The following is a 17,360-nucleotide window of genomic DNA, read 5'->3' on the forward strand; positions in this document are numbered from 1 at the left end:
AGGAGAATATATACTGGTTGGAGCTGATCAATGGATAATAGAGATCTATGGAGTGAATATGATATAGATTGTCTTTCTGCTTCAAGCGCAGAACAAGCATATAAATGCGAATAGGACTGGGATTTTCATTCGTAGGGACCTTTTTGATGTTGACCTCAGCAAAAGTGAGAGGGAAGTTCACGAGTGCCGCTCTGTTGAGTACTCTTAAGCACTCTCCCAGAAAATGCCTTCTGTACACTTTTCTCTTACTTTAGACTGCTGTTTGTACCTAAATACGTGCATTTGTAGGTACTCAACGGACTTTTCATTCTAGAGAGAACAAAAAGATTGTTTGCTTGTCCAACAGTCGTTTCAATTGAATCACCTAATTGGGTGGAATCTGGGCAAAGACAAAGACCATTGATGATTTTCTTCATCTCATCTTATTGTGCAGAACAAAGGACTCACTTGTCTTTATTGGTCTAGCATTCAATAACACTGAGCGAGTGAAATAGAACAAAGAAACCCCATCCATTGCCATTGTTCTATTATCTTGAGGCGAGACTATCTACAAAGCAATACCATCAATGGACAACTCCGCATCCTATAAAACAGGACTCGATCCCAATTCCCATGTCCTGAAACTTTCGAACTTGATTATTCTCAAAGAGAATCCCAACTTTCGCTTTTTCGAACAAGTACGACTTTGCTACATACCCTCGAATATAATTACCATGAAGCGAGTCAAGATGCGTTACCATGGGATGTTCAATTACCCCAATGGTCGGAATATCACAGAAGACGCCGATCCCCCCGGCGAAAATCAATACGTGACTGTCTTCTTCAACTGGTCTGATCGCCTCCGCAATGACGGACAGCTCATGGATCTCGTCGTGGACCACATTATGGCCCGAGACGGAATCATCACCCCCACACCTGTTCACCACGACATCCGATTCTGTCTCTCTTTGCAGATTCCCAGACACTGGAACCCTACTGATGCTTCCGTTACATCAATTGCAATTGGCATTGCCCAATGGTACAAGAGCGAGATTATCCATGCTGGCATGAACATCGATAGGAGCTACTTGTTCCGCTTTGCACATCGGCCAGTTTGGAGATTTTGAAGAACGACTTACTTCTTTTCAATCCAAACCACGGATAAAATTCATCATATGCACTGAGTCTATATATGGTATGTTTCCATCAATGATCTCTTGGGATGCTGGCTCTTGGCTCACACTTGCTAGCACATGTCAACTCCGAACTACGAACACCACCTCGATTTTGCTCTTTTCCTCGACGAGTCGTTATTGCCTCCAGTGATTTGTTGAGAACGTTGGACTGGCTCATCCCTACTAATGCTAAATTGAAGTCGAGACAAAATTTCCTGTCAGGGGTGGAGGACCCAAACATGGGGGTCATAGCGGCGAGGGTCTTTGTATCATCGCAGGCTCGATCTACAAGTTGAAAAAAATACAATACAGTTTGAAACTAATCAATATTATTCGACGGAAATAAAGTACAAAAAAAAGTACAACGTAATATAAATCGAGCAAACCGAATATAGTCATATATAGAGTCACAAGGTAGAGGCAGGTGCGTCGGCAAAAGAAAAAGGAAAGACTATCACATGACAGCTAGGCGTCAACAAGATGATTCACATTATTCGATTCTCTGCTTTTGTTACACACTGCGAACTCTCGGTTCTACAATGACCTGCCAGGGCGAGGAGGGTACACCGTTGCCCTACACTGCCTCCCCGATCAAGCTACTATGGAGCGATCTATGTTTGTTCTTGAGCCTTGTTAGGCATCTGCCGGGCATTTTTCTACCCCTGCATTTATGTCGCGCCCGCCCATTAGACGAGTTTTATCCCTCGATACACAATATATTTATTGTGGCAGTTCATCTGTTTCTCGCGGTTTACCAAGTTGTATTCCTGGTCTCCCTTCCGCTCTTGGTGATTTGCATGATCCCCGGCCTATGGATCCTTGCATATTTTGTTGTTGGAATTAGCTTCAACTATGCGATCGTAATGTTTTGCTTGAATGGGGTTGACCAAATTCTTGTTTCTGCGGTGCCTGTGGCTGAGCGACCAGGACATGATCGTGAGTGTTGGCTGTTTATAAATGGAATCGCGGCTGGAGATCGATGGGTGCAAATGAACATTGATCAGCTGTCATACACCTTTGGACGGAAGGTGACTGGTGTGCATAATCGCACGTAGGTGAATTCTTGCTTGATTTACCAATCCGATACTAAAGAGTCTAGTGCCGGTGTGGTTTTTGATTTGATCGAGTGTTTGATTCAACGCGACTTCTCATACGCTACTGGCGATATTCGAAGAGCATATGCTTTGGTTAAGAAAGCGCTCTTAGATCCTGAATGTGACAAGGTCGTTTTGATTCTTCACAGCCAAGGCGGCATTGAAGGTGGATTGGTCATGGACTGGCTTTTGGATGAGCTACCGCACGATCTTCTCCACCATTTGGAAGTATATACTTTCGGAAATGCGGCGAGCCACTTCAATAATCCACGATGGACGAAGTTGGCAAGACCAGAAGCGGTGCAAACACAGGATTTGGTGCATCAGTTTGGTCAATCCATCGGCCATATTGAGCACTACGCCAACTCAGGTGATATTGTAGCACTAGGAGGCGTGCTTCACTTCGTGGACATCCCCAATCGATATATGGGCCGGCTTTTCGTCCGTCCAAACTCAGGACATGTGCTCAATATGCATTATCTGAGCAATATGTTCACTCTCGGTCCTGACATGAAGGTCCTCGAGTCCAACCCTTTCATGGACATGGAGGTCGAACCCTGGGCAACTGCCGGGATAAACGGGTATTCTGGTCCTCCGCATAGAGTCAGATATCAACCCACTATAGCCCGGGATGAGGCATTTCTTCCCGCCGCACTGAGCCTGCAACGATTTCAGCCGAATGGTACGAGTCGAATACTGCGTGTCAAAGATTTCAGTCGACTTTGGCAATATAGAAATGGAGGATCACCCCAAGTGCCCAGTAACATGATTAGTGAGGCGATCATGTAGTTTATGGTTATCTAGCTAGTATATCGCAGATTGACATCTTCTATGGTAAAACTTCGAAGATTCCCAACTTTTACATCCAAATTCTGACACTGTTGTCTGCACTTCCAATAGCAACCACATGTGAAGTCCCCTGGTCAGAATGCATGCTGGGTCCCCATCGAACCGAACTCAAAAACTTGGATGACCCGACAATCGTCTTCGCCAAACGCGCCTCGTTCGATAAATCCCAGCACCGAATGGTCCGATCATCGCCAACACTAACCAAGAACTTCCCTTGAGGATGAAAAGCCAGACCCCTAACCCAAGTATCATGGCCTTCCAGAGTCTTGATCAACCTCCCCCTTTCATTCCATAACTTGATATTGCTGTCTCTCGACCCAGTCGCAACAAACATTTCCCTGCCAGATAACTTCATCGACCCCAAACAAGCAATATACACATGACTTGTCGCCGGTGCAACCGCACAGCACTCAATAACACCCCCATGCCCGATCATCCTTGCATTCACCTCCCCAGATAAAACATTCCATATCGTAGCAACCTGATCATCTCCCGCAGACACAACATAGTTCCCATCCGCAGACGGCGAAATATCTCTAATCCAACCCGCTTGCGAATCTATAGTGCGAAGACAATACCCAGTCATAACATCCCAGACCCGAATCGATCCATCCCGTCCGGAAGACACCAAGTTTCCATTGGGCAAGAACCGCACCGCATGAACTGAGTGGTCGTGACCGCATAACGTGCGTACGTTAGCATACTTGCTGCTGGGATCCCAGATCTTGACCGTCAGATCACTCGAGCAGGATGCGAGTCGGGTCTGCTCTTTGGGGCCGCCATAGTCGAGCCCTAAAACGGGTAGTCTGTGGCCTTTGAGGGTCCGCTCAAGCTGTCCGTGCTCCCAGTCCCAGATTTTGATGCTGCAGTCTTCTGATGATGAGGCTAGGGATGAATGCGTCGGGTGGAAAGCTACGCTTGTCACTTGATCGCGGTGAGACTGGAGTTTGTGTCTTGCTTCGGCATCTGGTAGCCAGTTGGTGGGATCCTGCTGCGGGCGGATGGTTGTCACTGATTGGAGCTTTGTCTCTAGATCCGTGACTTTGGACTCTAAGTCAAGTATCTGTGCAAAAATTAGCATTGTTGATTTGTTTGGGTGCATTGTATAAACATACCCGCCTTTGCAGGCGCATCACGGATGTCCATTTCCGCTCTAGAATGCCTTCGTACTTCTTTCGGGTAATGTCGTCAAACTTCTCATCAACGCAGAGCTCATCTTGTAAAATTGTTGTACTTTTGATGTTGATCGATGATAAGTATGCAATCAAAGATTTGTGCCTGTTTGGGAGTTAAGTTATCTTCATTGTAGAAGTATGAGCTTGAAACCTACAGCTCCCCTGCCTGTCTGGCTGTGAGTACCGGAGTCATTAGTATCCTGTTGAACGCGTTTGAATGTAAGAATCAGGGGCGCGACTGGTATTTACCTAGGTGAGTATAATATATGGCCCCTTGCAGTTGTACAAGCTATAATTTAAGGTGGTTGGTTACCCAAGAGATAGATATCAATGAGCTGGGGGTTATTGAGGGCGGTCTGGTACCGATACATGTCAGGAATGAAAATTGACTCCCAGAACAGTCATGTGGCAGGTTTTACAAGGTATCAAGATGATCATAATGATGAGTAGACATATTTTGGGTGGATGTACAATAAGATCAATTCAGATGCAGGTCCTGGTATCAAGGAATCGTCCTCTCCGAGTGCATCAAATTATAGAGAAAAAAGCAACGCCCATCGCCATAAATGCAAGTGGAACAAAGAGAAATGACAAGCGAAATCATGCCCTAATGATCTTCTTCTTCTCCTTCTTCTTCTTTTCCGGGCCAGCCGCTGAAGGCTCACCTCCCATCCCGCCCATTCCGCCGAGACCACCAAGCATACTGCTCAATCCACCCATGCCACCCATTTGGCTCATCATCTCTGCCATGTTGCCCATTCCTGGTATTTGTGGCATCCCAGGCTGGCCCTGCATGCCCTGCATCTCGGCCATGGCGTCCTTGAGCGGGTTGTCGCTGACACCACCGCCGCTGTATGCAGGCGAGTGAATGGGCAAGATCTTTCCGATCTTCCATCCGCGCGGGGCGGAAGGAGCAGCTGGCAGCTTCTCGGGCATGGGGAGGCCGCGAATCCGTAGTCGGTAGGGTGATTGCTCGTTAGTCGGGTTGGCCCTCAAGAATTGTGCGACGAGAATGTAGAGGTGGTGCTCTGAAAGATCATTTTAGTTCACGTCCAGATAACGTTCAAGCATTCATTCTGTAAATCAAGCCACGTACTGTTCTTAATCTTGGAGTTGACCAATTGACCATTCTCGTTCTTGAGCTGCACGCGCACACGGCCGGGGTTGGCCCAATCCTTGGGGTGCAGCTTCTCAGGCTCCAGGCCTGCATTCAAGCCGAGCATTTGGACGGCATCGACGATATCTCTAGCAAGAGGATTTTCGACCGCAAGCTCGGCGCCCACCTTGCGGCCTTCGGCGCGGGATCGGGTCTTATCGAAGTACACGGGGTACAGGCATTGGAAGTGTCTGGGGATCTCGCGCTGGGGTTCAGGTGCTGGCATCGACGGCATGGGCATTTGTTGAGGTGAAGGTGCTGGGGCGGCCTTGGTTGGGATATTTGCGGGCGAGATGATGGCATTTCGGGGGAGTTCATCATCCGAATCGAAGGAAGGGGCGACCTCTTCCGGGTCGGAGTCAGAGACTTCTTCAATTTGGGCGTGATGCGACATTGCGGCTGTGGAATGGAGGGGGTGTCTGGGGAAGAGGGTACTTGTGGCCAAGTAGCGGCGGAATGGGCAGAATGCAGTGTCTGTGCGGGCGGTGGAGTAGGATACTAGCCAGTTGTCGTGAATTTGATAAAACTGTTCACAGATATATATTCCAAGGTTAGTAGACCGATACTGTTTTTCCGTGCACATACTAATTATATGTCATTGAGTTTTATGATGATTTAAGCGATTAAACCTCGACTCTTACCCAAAACAAGTTATCATTTTGACTTAGTATATAAACATATGACCGCATAGATGAACTTTAATGAGCTAGCACTTGAGTACCTCCATACAAATGTTTATCTTCTCCAGGAAGAGTACTTCAACCCATGAGTCATTGCAGTTAGCTCAATCAAAATCTTCTCCAACAAGTGACCAGATAAGAATGCCGGAGAATTCCAACCCCACGGCAAATTGGAGCCCGTCAGGAGTCCGAGCTCCGCCCCCGGGCAAATCATAGGCTCGGCTTTATCGGCATGCCGAGTGCAAGGCCCCGCAATAGGCATTACCTCGGATGATTTGATTGAGTAGATCCTTGGGCGGAATTATATAAGTATCTTCATTTCCTCCACGTCTGATTCTTCTCAAGGGCCCTTTATTTCATTTCACATATTCCATCATGACCGGTATGTCACATGTATTCCATATGTTGACGATTATTATTTTCTGACATACTTCCACAGATAACAAGACTAGTGCTATCCTTCACCGTGACACACGCTTTATCCCGAAGAAGGCCATTGGCGGAAAGGGTAGCTACATCTTTCTGGAAGATGGAACTAAATTCCTCGATTCGACTGGCGGCGCCGCTGTCTCTTGCTTAGGGCATGGCAATGAGCAAGTCACAACCATGATTAAAGAGCAGATGGACCAATTGAGTTATTGCCACTCTGCATTCTTCGGTACACAGGTAGCCGAAGACCTCGCTCAACTTCTGGTTGACTCTACCGGTGGAAGATTATCCAAGCTCTTTGTCGTCAGCTCAGGTAGGTGATGGCAGGACCTCATACTCGGAGAAAGGGTTGACACAGTTTCAGGATCTGAGGCTGTCGAGGCCGCACTCAAATTAGCACGCCAGTACTTCTTGGAACTCCCTACTCCCCAACCTGAGCGTTACCGGTTCATTGCTCGCCTACCCTCATACCATGGTACTACTCTAGGAGCTTTGTCTGCTGGTGGACACGTTCAGCGTCGGGAGCCCTTTGAGCCTCTTCTCTCTAAGAACACATCTCATGTTTCCCCTTGCTATGCTTATCGCGGCAAGTTGGAGGGCGAATCTGATGTGGACTACGTGTCACGACTTGCGGCCGAACTAGACGCTGAGTTCCAACGCGTCGGTCCCGAAACTGTTTGCGCATTCATCGTGGAGCCTGTCGTTGGCGCGGTATGGATACCTTTCTCATCCCGAAGAGTTAGCCACAAATTCTAATATTCTCTCCTAGGCCCTTGGATGTGTCCCTGCGGTGCCAGGATATTTCCGTGCAATGAAAGCCGTGTGCGAGAAGCATGGTGCCCTCTTTATCCTCGATGAGATCATGAGTGGTATGGGCCGTTGCGGAACGCTGCATGCTTGGGAGCAAGAAGATGTTGTTCCAGATATCCAAACTATCGGAAAAGGACTAGGCGGCGGCTATGCTCCGGTCTCGGGTATTTTGATTGGAGATTCCATTGTTCGAACTATGGATAAGGGCACCGGAGTGTTCCGCCACGGACAAACCTATCAAGGCCACCCGATCTCATGTGCTGCTGCGTTGGCTGTGCAGAAGACAATCCAGGAGCAATCTCTATTGGATAATGTCCGAGCTATGGGCGCTTACCTGGAAGCACAATTGAGGCAGCGATTCGAAAGCCATCCCCATGTGGGTGATATTCGTGGAAAAGGATTGTTCTGGGGTGTAAGTTGTCTATTCCTCACTATATATGAGCTTGATTTATCTAAAATTTATTTTACTAACGTTTGCTCAGCTCGAATTTGTCAAAGACAAGACTACCAAAGAGCCGTTTGATCCCAAGGAACGTCTTTCTTTCTTGATTCAAGAGAAAGGATTGGAGCCTAAGCATAGTGTCTCACTGTACGGCTGCTCGGGCACCGTGGATGGAATTCGAGGAGATCATCTTGTTCTCGCGCCACCTTACATTGTTACCAGGGAGGAGATTGACATTCTTGTGGATACCTTGGCCAAGGTCCTTGAGGAAATATTTATCTCGGTCTAGATAACATCCAGCTCTGGTTGATAGACCTGCTTAGGCACGGCATATTTTGATGTTTGATGAACTAATGCAATTAATTTCTTTTGTAATAAATAGTAGCTACTAAAATGGACAACATTTTCAGAGTAACAACCACGAAAAATAAACTCAAATCACTATCATTTGATGGGATATTTTACTAGTTTACAGGTACATCAGAGTGATCAAGCTTGGGCTTCAATGGCAGCCGCTTTCTTCGCAGCAGCCATTTCAATTCCTCCTTTTGCGTTGACCGACCCATTCGGCGCAGCATCCCGGGAAATGGAGCTCTCCGCCCACAAGCCAGCAACAGTCTCAATGGCACGCTCCACAACGACACGAATACGGTCCCGCAGAACGGCATTGCCGCATTCAACTTCCAAGTCTTCAAGCCACACGCGAGCAACGTGCTTGTCCACCTTGATCTCGATACCAGGGACAGGGATACCCATTGTGACGAGGCGGTTCAGCTCTGCTGCTTCGATGTCGGAAAATCTCTCATCGTTGATCTCATCTCCATCGTGTTGTGGGCCGAGGGCGAGATCAGTCTGTACGCGAGGGCGCTCAATTGGACCAATGTTGTCACCGCCAAATTGGGCCTCCAGCATCATGAGCATACGAGCGAGTCGCTCTTGGGGTCCAGCTTGGGCGTGGGGGTTTGGAAGAGACGGGATCTCCATGTCGTCGTCATTGTGGTGATGATGGTGGCGCTTGTCTTTGGCGGATTCTATAATGAAAGTAAGCATGGGATTGAGAAGGTATGCAGGTCTTCTTACGTTTTACTGACGCCGGGCTGCTCTCCACTGTGAGCAAAACAGCCATCACGGCATCTGCGACTCCATCGTTCATCATGTTTCCTTCCCATTCCAACTCAAGTTCGCGAGTGCGAGAATGATGACGGAGATATACACACCCCATGACAAGGAATGTTTGTGTCTCATCGGAAGGAATCTCCTCTTCAGCATCTTCTTGCTTCGTAGTGCCCGCCGCAAGCATATCGGTATCTGAGTCTGCATCTTTTTGGTTGTTCTCGGCTTTCTTGTTGCTTCCAATTTTCTCAATGGCACCGAAAGTTCCTTCGAGGGCCCACCTAATCAAGTCCATACTCGCGGAGCTGAGCGTGATATGCTGTTTACAAGTAATAGTCGTGGTTGTCAAGCCCGCATACTCCTGTAGGTCGTCAGGGGCCATCAGTGACAAGTTGAACCCATTCTGGACCAAGACGCCGGCCATGAGTTGAGCATCATCCTCCTCGGACGGAGGTGCAAGCCCAGCAAGCTTACCGACAACTTTGGCAATCTTGTCTTTCTTGAAAGGAATGCGGACTTCGTCGCAGTTTGCCGGCGTATAGACTTTGACTTTGACAGTTTTATCGGCATTGAGGCTGAGCAGTTTCGACTTGAGTCTCATCATTTGGTGTTTTTCGCCATGAACCAGAATCTGCCTGGGTTAGGAAACGTTTCACATGGACAGGTCATACTACACTTACCACGACCGGTGCAGCAACCTCTTCAATGAAAGTGCGGTTCTCGACGCCATCAACGTGGGCTGCAAAGCTGACTTCATCGACAGTGCATCGGCGGGGGATCATAACCTTTTGGTCCTCGTCATTCGCTCCAGGAACACGACCTCGACCGTGCCCAGCAGAAACCTTGGACATCACAGCCGGGATCTGGTCAGGTTCATTAAGCAGTTGTTTGGCCATGGTTCCTTCCACACTGTAACCAGTCATGACAATACCGTTGCGATCACTTGGTGCCCATCTTTCTAGCAGCTCACGGCTCGTTCCTGTCTGCAGCATACCAGGAGAGGCAAGCATCACACAGCCTCCGACATCGTCAAAACGTTCCAGGCTGCGGAGACTACGAACGAATCGAAAATCCCACGGTCCGACACTAACACTCTTGTTACCGCTAGCTTCGGCTTCCGCCATACGCTGCCGGAAAAGTCTTTTGATATTATCGTTCATGGCACCGATGTAGGTTTGGTATACAACCATACACCGTCGTGCCATATTTCCGATGTAGTAGATGGGAAACTTCTGAAGCTCAGGGTGGGTTTCCCAGTATTCATCAAGAATCAAAAGCAGCTCTTGGGCACGACCAAGAGCAAACACAGGCATGAGGACACGTCCGCCACGGTTCAAAACGCTCGTGATTGACTTCATCAATGCAGCCTCGCGCTCTAGTCGGGGCGGATTAGATGATATACCAAATGTAGATTCTGTGATGAGGACATCAATCTTGGTCCCCTTAGGCACCTCAGCGGGAATTAGATGCCTGTCTTCCTCGCGCGAGTAATCTGTCGTGCCATGGTCAGCTGCTTTTTACCATCCAAAAAAACTTTGAATTGCTTAACTCACCTCCTGTGAACAATGTCACCAGTCCTGCAATGTCAACCTTGAACATGGCCGCACCGAGAACGTGACCAGCGGGGTATGGGGTAATGCGGATGCCATTTATCGTATGTGTAGTGTAGAAGTCGATGGTCTCAATCATGGGAAGTGTTGATAAATGATCACGTTCGGTATATAGCGTGGTGCGTTGGTCGGAAGAAGAGGATGTGTTGCTGACCCGAACATTGTCTTGAATGAGCCATTTGTAGATTGCTCGAGTCGCTGGAGTCATAAAGACCCTTCCTTTGAAATTGGTCTTGCTGAGAACATATGGAAGGGCAGATGAGTGATCAACGTGGAAACTATAGAGAAGATTATACAATTAGTAGCTGCGACGACCATGGAGAAGAGCGGCACGGTTAAAAGCAATCAATTTCGAAAGACTTGAAGATACAGTAAGGCATGAAATACATGCATGATGGTGGATTGTATTGGGCTTCTCAGATATCTCATATGTGCAGAGGGGTGTGTTACAGGAGACAAGTTCTAGCAGTAGACTGCCAAAACCAAAAGCCTCACATCCTGTATAGTCACGCGACAATGTCCCTTCGCGGCTTTCCGCGTATATATGTAGTAGACAAAATAAGAGATGAACGTACTGGCTGATTAACAGAACATCCACCGTGCTCAGATCGAACTCATCAAAGAAGGGTAGTGCAGAGAAGCCTTCCTTCGCCGGGTGCATACCTGCGTCAAGCTACAGCCAAACGTCAGTACATGTCTTGTGTGTTTCTGCAGTCCTCTAAGGCCACCTACCATCACTGTCTTGCCCTTATATTCCAGGATATGACAACTGCGGCCAACTTCATTGCCGCCGCCCAGACAGTAGAAGGCAAGTTCGTCTGATGGATCCACTGGCTCATCATCCACGGCTGCGCCCATTGCTGAGACTTTGCGCTTGGTCGCCATTGTGTTGTAAAATATGCAAAATCAATATTAGGCCGTTGAATGATTGTCTGATTGTTCAATGTTTGATCGAATGGTACTGGTCCGAGTCGCACGGTTTGAAGCCGAAGATCTCAGTATGGGTTGAGCGCAACGCCCATGACTTGTGCCACAGAGTGTATATTAATACCAGATACTGAGCAGAATTCAAGAAACTATAAGGACCTTGGAGCCTCAATGCGATCTGATGGAGGATTGAAAGGGAAGCTTCATGGATTTGGGATGGGAGAGCTTAGTTAATCGCGTCACGTGTCAGTCGCGCCCGCGGAAGAGTTCAACCACCTTTTGGGCAAAAGCTCCTTACCCCATCAAGGATCATTCTATTCACTGGTCGTCGTCCCATTTATCCTCAAACAACTCAGATACAATTACATTGTCGCGCTAATGGTTCAGATCCATTATTGAGATGGTCAAGGTTGGTGGAAGCTGGTGGTGCGAGCAATCCGCTCACTTTATCAACCACGCGTGGAATACCATTCATATTGAAAGCCACAGCTCTGCGCAATAATCCTGTTCATTTCCGAGATCTTTCAGTCGGTTTTTTCTGTTAGTTTTCGTCACAATGGCGCAAGCTCGCCATCCTCAACAGCAGCCTCCGCCGCCGCAGTTCTCTACTCAGCCCTTCTCCCCGCCTGTCTCGTCCCCATCTCCAAATTCGATGGCTTCCCCTGTGAACGGAGCCGTTGCACCCCCTCCATCGAAGCGTCCTCGCTTGTCTCCTCTACCACCGTCGCAAACGCAGTCTCCTTATGGATCCCCAAGTTTCAACGCAATGCAACTTCCGCAAAACCCACCCCCTATGAACGGCCAGCCGATGAATATGAACACCATGAACATGGCTTCGTCGCCTGCTCCCGCTCCCCCCGGGACTATGGGACCCCCTTCTCGCCCAGCAGATAAGACGACGGACGCTGCCGAGCTGACGGACGTTCTAGCCTCATCTGGAATTGATGTGAAAGAGGAGGAAGCTTTTCTCACTCGGAGCTTCTCAGGGCAGAATGCGCAGGCGCAACCTCCCCAAAGAGGTCCACATACACATCATCCGCCCCCAACCAACACTTCTTTTACTTCTCAGGGTTCCGCAGGCACTCTCTCTGCTTCTAACAGCTTTGGTGAATTGCCTCAAATGAAACCGACGATTTCGCACGATTCATACGGCGCGGACCCATCTTCTCAAGCCCATGTTCCGTTCAAAGACCCTAACGAACCAACTCGCGAAGACACAGTCGCAGCGAGACGGGCACAGTACCACATCCAGGAACCATTCCTGATTACAAAACTTCTCGAACAAAAGCTCCAGAAGCGAGGCTTTGACTTGGGTGTTCGGATTCCTTCCGAGGGACTGTTCCACCCAGTACCCGGTCGACCCCAGCCAATCGAAGTCACTGGTCCTGATGGCTCCTCTGTTGTCCGCACTGGTCAAACAATCCTCAACCAGGAGGGTGCCCCTCTGGTGGACATTTTGAACCTTCTGTCAATTTCCACCGAGGAACGATTCAGAGGTGTCATCGAATATTCTGCGACTCTCGCTCGCAGTCGCCGAGCACATTCTCATGGTGTCGTTCCCATCGAATGGAAGGACCTTGCACAGCCTCTTGCGCAAACTAAGGGGAATACTCAAAATCTTCAAACCCCAGTCAAGCGTACGATCTCCAATTATACCACTCGAGTAATCAGCAGCCTGTTCCCCCTTTGCTAACAACTCACAGGCCCACATACTGCCATAGATCCTACTAAAAAGCCAACCACGGAACGATTCCGGGTGACTCTCAACCGGGAGACTTCGATTGAGGACAGGCGCGCATCCAAGCGTGCCAAGCGCAATAGCAATGCTATTCTCAACGAGGCTGGTCGAGCCGACTCCGTCGATCCAATGGGATCCGCACCTTCCACCCCGATCGGTGAAAGAGCACCTGGTACTGACAAAAAGTCAATGACTAAGAAGGAGGCGCGGAAAATGACGGATTCCAAGGCAAGCGAAGCCCAGCAGCATGCGCAATCCGTGGAGACGGCCCGAATGGCTCTGGGCAATGCTGCTCCCCGTACCAGCATGTTCGGTAAAAAGTCATACTCGTGGCTGAAGTCTTCAGGAACTGGTAGTGGATTTTCATCTCCATCGCGCCAGGCCCCTTCAACTCCCACCGCTGGTCCCGAAAAGCCCAGCCTGGGAGATTCAACACCCACTCAAACCCAACGCCGCCTTGGGTTATGGCGCGAAGATCAAGACAGGGGGGCAGGCATTCAGGTCCGAGATGTTTTGTTCATGCTTGAGTCTGACGGACGGGCAATCAGACATGTGCAACGGGGTTACCTGAAGGATCCTAAAGAGGACCGCGATCGTGCAATCTGACCGGCCCATGAATGTTTGTAATCTTATTTTCTTGTCTTTCTAATTCCTTACCAGTGCCCATGACTGGCTCCGCGGTCTCTGGAGTTTTTGCATTTCCTGCGTGTACGGTGGCGTTGGCTGGCTTATGGGGTCGTCGGGCCATCTTTAATTTTCTTTTCTCCCACAGGTTGAGCATGTGCGTTTCGTGAGCGGGTGATAGAGGACCTTCCTATGTACCCCATTTCAGTCCATCTCATTGCCATTCGCTTACTCTCCCTCTATGCGTACTAGTAACTTGGAATAGGTTTGATGGGTACGCCGACAAGTCGGCTGTACATAAAATTCATAAATCCGTCGCTACCACGTATGCCATGTTCTTCATATTACATCCTAGACATCCATCCGTCCCACAACCTCGCGAGCCTGAGCCATTTCCGCCTCGGATGGCATGTTCACAATGGCCAGGTACAACACTTTCTGCTCACGTAGCTTCGAAATCGGGTTGCTCAGACCCATGTTTTCTCTGTTCCATTCTGCTCGTCGATCAAACATCCGACCATTCTCGCCGCGCACCGTGTTGTATTCAGACGACTCAAACGACGCCCCTTGTCCCGCGCTGCGGGATCCTCGCATATCTCTGCGTCCACCGATGATACCTCTCACATCAAGAGATCGACCATAGGGCGCATGCGGCGCCGGAGGGTTGGATCTAGAGTCCCTCCTCTGATCATATTCTTGGCTGGCAAATTGGTCCGGGGCATATGAACCCCGAGTTCGTCCAAGAGGGGACCGACCACCTCTGAGGCTCTGCAGCTTGTCCGCGGAGAAATGGCCTCCGCTAACCAGGGCCAGCAGGTCACCGCTGCTGGCGGGATGATTGGGGTCAGCATAGCGCGAGGTGAACGCGGGTTTGGGGCCTTTTGCCAAATGGCTCTCTGGATTCTTCGTTGCCTAGATCAAATATGAAGGTTTAGTACAGCACCTAATCATCGGCTATTGATTGACTCACAAATTTAGCCTGGGCCCGCTTGTCCCAGTAAGCATTCACGAATTCCATCTTTTTCTTGGTCTTTGAGATCTCCTTCGTCGCGTCTCGGTCGGAGGCAAGCTCGTCAAGACCGGGGAATATCAAGGGTGCTACTTCAGGGAAGATATTGCCATAGGTCTTCCCGTCGGATGACTTGAATTTGTGTCGTAGACGGTCCAGCATGTCTGAGCCTCCTCTCTCGGTGGACTTGAAGACCATTGAGTTCAAATCTACTGTTGTCGATGGTGCATCCGGCAAATCTGGATTCCAGGTCATGACTAGACAGAAAAGACCACGCGGCTGGAAGAACTCTTTATTCATTTTATCGAAGAATGTGTTTGTTCTGGGTCGTGTCAGTGGTATGAAGCAAATCATCCGAGATCGACTCACCTCCGTATGCCATCCACGGCAATGGCGACATCTGTGGCAATCTGTATGGCAATTGATACTGCAATTCCCGTGGCAAATGGCATGAACATTGTCCCGATTGATGCCAGGTTGATGGCATTCAGCCACTTTGCTCCTTGACATGCCTTCTCGGCATTATCGAGGAACTCAAAGAACATGGGCTGGTCAATAGAGAAGGCGGCTAGATCAGGTGCATATGCGCGGATGAATCCGCGCTTGCGGCTTTTTGGTCTGCGTTGGGGCAGGAGGATCGGCGCGGGTAATTGGGGCATTAGGGTGTCGTTACTGGGTGTATATTCAGGAGGGGGATGGTCGAATGCAAAGCGGCGAACGGCTTCATCGAGAGCCTGCTCGGTCTCGTGCTCTGACAGCTCTGTTCGAGCTTCGGTTGTCTGTCTCAATTCGTCTTGGGTCTCGTCGAGCTCCCACTGTTCTTCCAGGAAGTCTTTCGCGGTGCTCTCTGGGTCCTCGCCTTGTTGTCTATTGATGCTTTGAGGGTGACCACTCCCATGCAAATTTCCTTCTAGCTGGTTGTTATCGTTTGTGTTGGTTTGTGGCGATTGCTTCTTCGCCTTGTGAGCAGAGATCGATTCTGAGATGAGACCAATGCCTGCTGCCAGGCCTTTCACGGCCTTCTGTCCCGCGAATGCCATTGTCGATAAGTAATTATCAAGTTTAGAAAAGCAAAAAGATTTGAAGTAGTACTTGATGATCAAATATCAAGAGCAGGAAATTATGTAGGAATGAAGGTCGATATCAAAAGAGATGCAGCGGGAGGTATGTGGTAATTATATAGATATTCAGCAGCTCCAGACACACCGAGACTATCAGGCCATCATCCAATCGCACAGAATACCTGTAAAGGTTCTATGACTGCGGGATGAAGGGGTTATCCATGGATGACAACAAGGCAACGATGTAAGCGGGCCCCACGACTTAGCACGGGTGGCTTGGGCATGGCGCTAGATTATATGTAAAAGCTCCATGTAATAAGGAGGATTGATACCAAAAAGAACACATAGAATAGGGCCGCAAATAAGAGATGCTAAGCATTTCAGCGTTGTGCGGAGCATAGGTAGCACAGCCACGCCCGATTAGGATAGTACGATGCCCTGGATGCATCGAGGTTACCGCTTTGGTCTGCATTGGGCTGTAGGACTGATTTTCGGTGATAAGTGTCCTTCAAGGCAGCAGTGAATAGAAGTTGAGACTATGCCTATGTTTTCTCGATTGCATAGGTGTTTATAAGTCTATACTCACTCGCACAATCGCCAGCAAAAAAGTGTCAATCTCAGGCCCTTTGTGCCCCAAAATTTTATATAGTAAGAGATTTTTTAATTATTTTTATATTCATTATTATGATGAATCTAAGACAAGATGTATATAAGTCATCTCCGTAAGTATTTCCAAGGCTTTAGTATAGAACTGCTTATTCTCAAGGTTCTGTAAAAGATTCTAGACTAGTTAACTATGGGACCGCTAACCAACTACGTATAATTGAGAATCAAACTTGAAGTCAGACTTTCATCATTTACCATTTGACGATCTAATAGATTGGATCATTTGGAAAGAGATGGTTTGTCAATCTGATATTAAATTTGATTAAAGATTATCTAAAAAATATGTCACCATACAAATTCATGGAGAAAAATAGGCCTGAAATCGACGGGGGGCTGTATGAAGATAGTGTACCTAGAAGCACCACCTCACTTTTATTGCAACCTCTGCCATTTAATATTTTTGAACTATCACTATTGGTCGAAGGCACCTAGTAACAAAAGCACGAGTGAGGACAGCAAGGAAATTATATTCCGGTGTATGTTTGTTATACCTCGAGGCGACATCGACCAATTGGGGGTTTATATGCAAGTGGCTAGCAAAAGAAAAACTTCTGTATGGGCAATAGGAATATTTTTGCATTGATTAACCCGATCAATAACTAAACAAGGGTCAAATAACAACAGCAATGTTAATCTGAGTGACAATGAAAACCCTAGGCTATTAATATACTAGATTTTTCTATACCTATATCTCTATATCGCTTTTCAGTTCACTCCTGATATTGGAATTTTCTATTCTCCCCTTACTTTGGTCTGACAACTGGCTCATTGATACTTCAATATCATATAACATCAATCTATTCACAGTCAATGTGGACTTCAT

General features: G+C 48.3%; 7 protein-coding genes across 7 annotated transcripts; 3 read left to right on the plus strand and 4 right to left on the minus strand.

Moving 5' to 3' along the window:
* Positions 1–713: 713 nt before the first annotated feature.
* On the plus strand, positions 714–3,037 carry N7529_005328 (uncharacterized protein; the record flags this gene model as incomplete). The annotated part of the gene is made up of 3 exons (XM_057240855.1): positions 714–1,091; positions 1,706–2,182; positions 2,249–3,037. The coding sequence occupies 3 exons, from the start codon at positions 714–716 to the stop codon at positions 3,035–3,037; spliced, it is 1,644 nt and encodes a 547-aa protein (XP_057100150.1).
* Positions 3,038–3,107: 70 nt separating this feature from the next.
* Positions 3,108–4,465, minus strand: N7529_005329 (WD40 repeat domain-containing protein; the record flags this gene model as incomplete). The annotated part of the gene is made up of 3 exons (XM_057240856.1): positions 3,108–4,160; positions 4,213–4,375; positions 4,428–4,465. The coding sequence occupies 3 exons, from the start codon at positions 4,463–4,465 to the stop codon at positions 3,108–3,110; spliced, it is 1,254 nt and encodes a 417-aa protein (XP_057100151.1).
* Positions 4,466–4,872: 407 nt separating this feature from the next.
* Positions 4,873–5,822, minus strand: N7529_005330 (RNA-binding signal recognition particle subunit SEC65; the record flags this gene model as incomplete). The annotated part of the gene is made up of 2 exons (XM_057240857.1): positions 4,873–5,300; positions 5,369–5,822. The coding sequence occupies 2 exons, from the start codon at positions 5,820–5,822 to the stop codon at positions 4,873–4,875; spliced, it is 882 nt and encodes a 293-aa protein (XP_057100152.1).
* A 661-nt stretch (positions 5,823–6,483) lies between these two features.
* N7529_005331 (aminotransferase, class III) lies at positions 6,484–8,078 on the plus strand (the record flags this gene model as incomplete). Its single annotated transcript, XM_057240858.1, has 5 exons — positions 6,484–6,490; positions 6,548–6,850; positions 6,902–7,248; positions 7,307–7,759; positions 7,830–8,078. The coding sequence occupies 5 exons, from the start codon at positions 6,484–6,486 to the stop codon at positions 8,076–8,078; spliced, it is 1,359 nt and encodes a 452-aa protein (XP_057100153.1).
* A 200-nt stretch (positions 8,079–8,278) lies between these two features.
* ysh1 (cleavage polyadenylation factor subunit YSH1) lies at positions 8,279–11,397 on the minus strand (the record flags this gene model as incomplete). The annotated part of the gene is made up of 6 exons (XM_057240859.1): positions 8,279–8,820; positions 8,870–9,533; positions 9,583–10,394; positions 10,456–10,790; positions 11,088–11,185; positions 11,245–11,397. The coding sequence occupies 6 exons, from the start codon at positions 11,395–11,397 to the stop codon at positions 8,279–8,281; spliced, it is 2,604 nt and encodes an 867-aa protein (XP_057100154.1).
* A 598-nt stretch (positions 11,398–11,995) lies between these two features.
* N7529_005333 (uncharacterized protein) lies at positions 11,996–13,783 on the plus strand (the record flags this gene model as incomplete). Its single annotated transcript, XM_057240860.1, has 2 exons — positions 11,996–13,076; positions 13,143–13,783. 2 exons carry the CDS (start codon positions 11,996–11,998, stop codon positions 13,781–13,783), a joined length of 1,722 nt encoding a protein of 573 aa, XP_057100155.1.
* Positions 13,784–14,152: 369 nt separating this feature from the next.
* On the minus strand, positions 14,153–15,850 carry N7529_005334 (uncharacterized protein; the record flags this gene model as incomplete). The annotated part of the gene is made up of 3 exons (XM_057240861.1): positions 14,153–14,713; positions 14,772–15,132; positions 15,180–15,850. The coding sequence occupies 3 exons, from the start codon at positions 15,848–15,850 to the stop codon at positions 14,153–14,155; spliced, it is 1,593 nt and encodes a 530-aa protein (XP_057100156.1).
* Between the last annotated feature and the right edge of the window lie 1,510 nt (positions 15,851–17,360).

This window comes from Penicillium soppii (genome assembly GCF_028829465.1).
Source record: "Penicillium soppii strain IBT 18220 chromosome Unknown utg000004l, whole genome shotgun sequence".
In the NCBI taxonomy this organism is placed as follows: domain Eukaryota; kingdom Fungi; phylum Ascomycota; class Eurotiomycetes; order Eurotiales; family Aspergillaceae; genus Penicillium; species Penicillium soppii.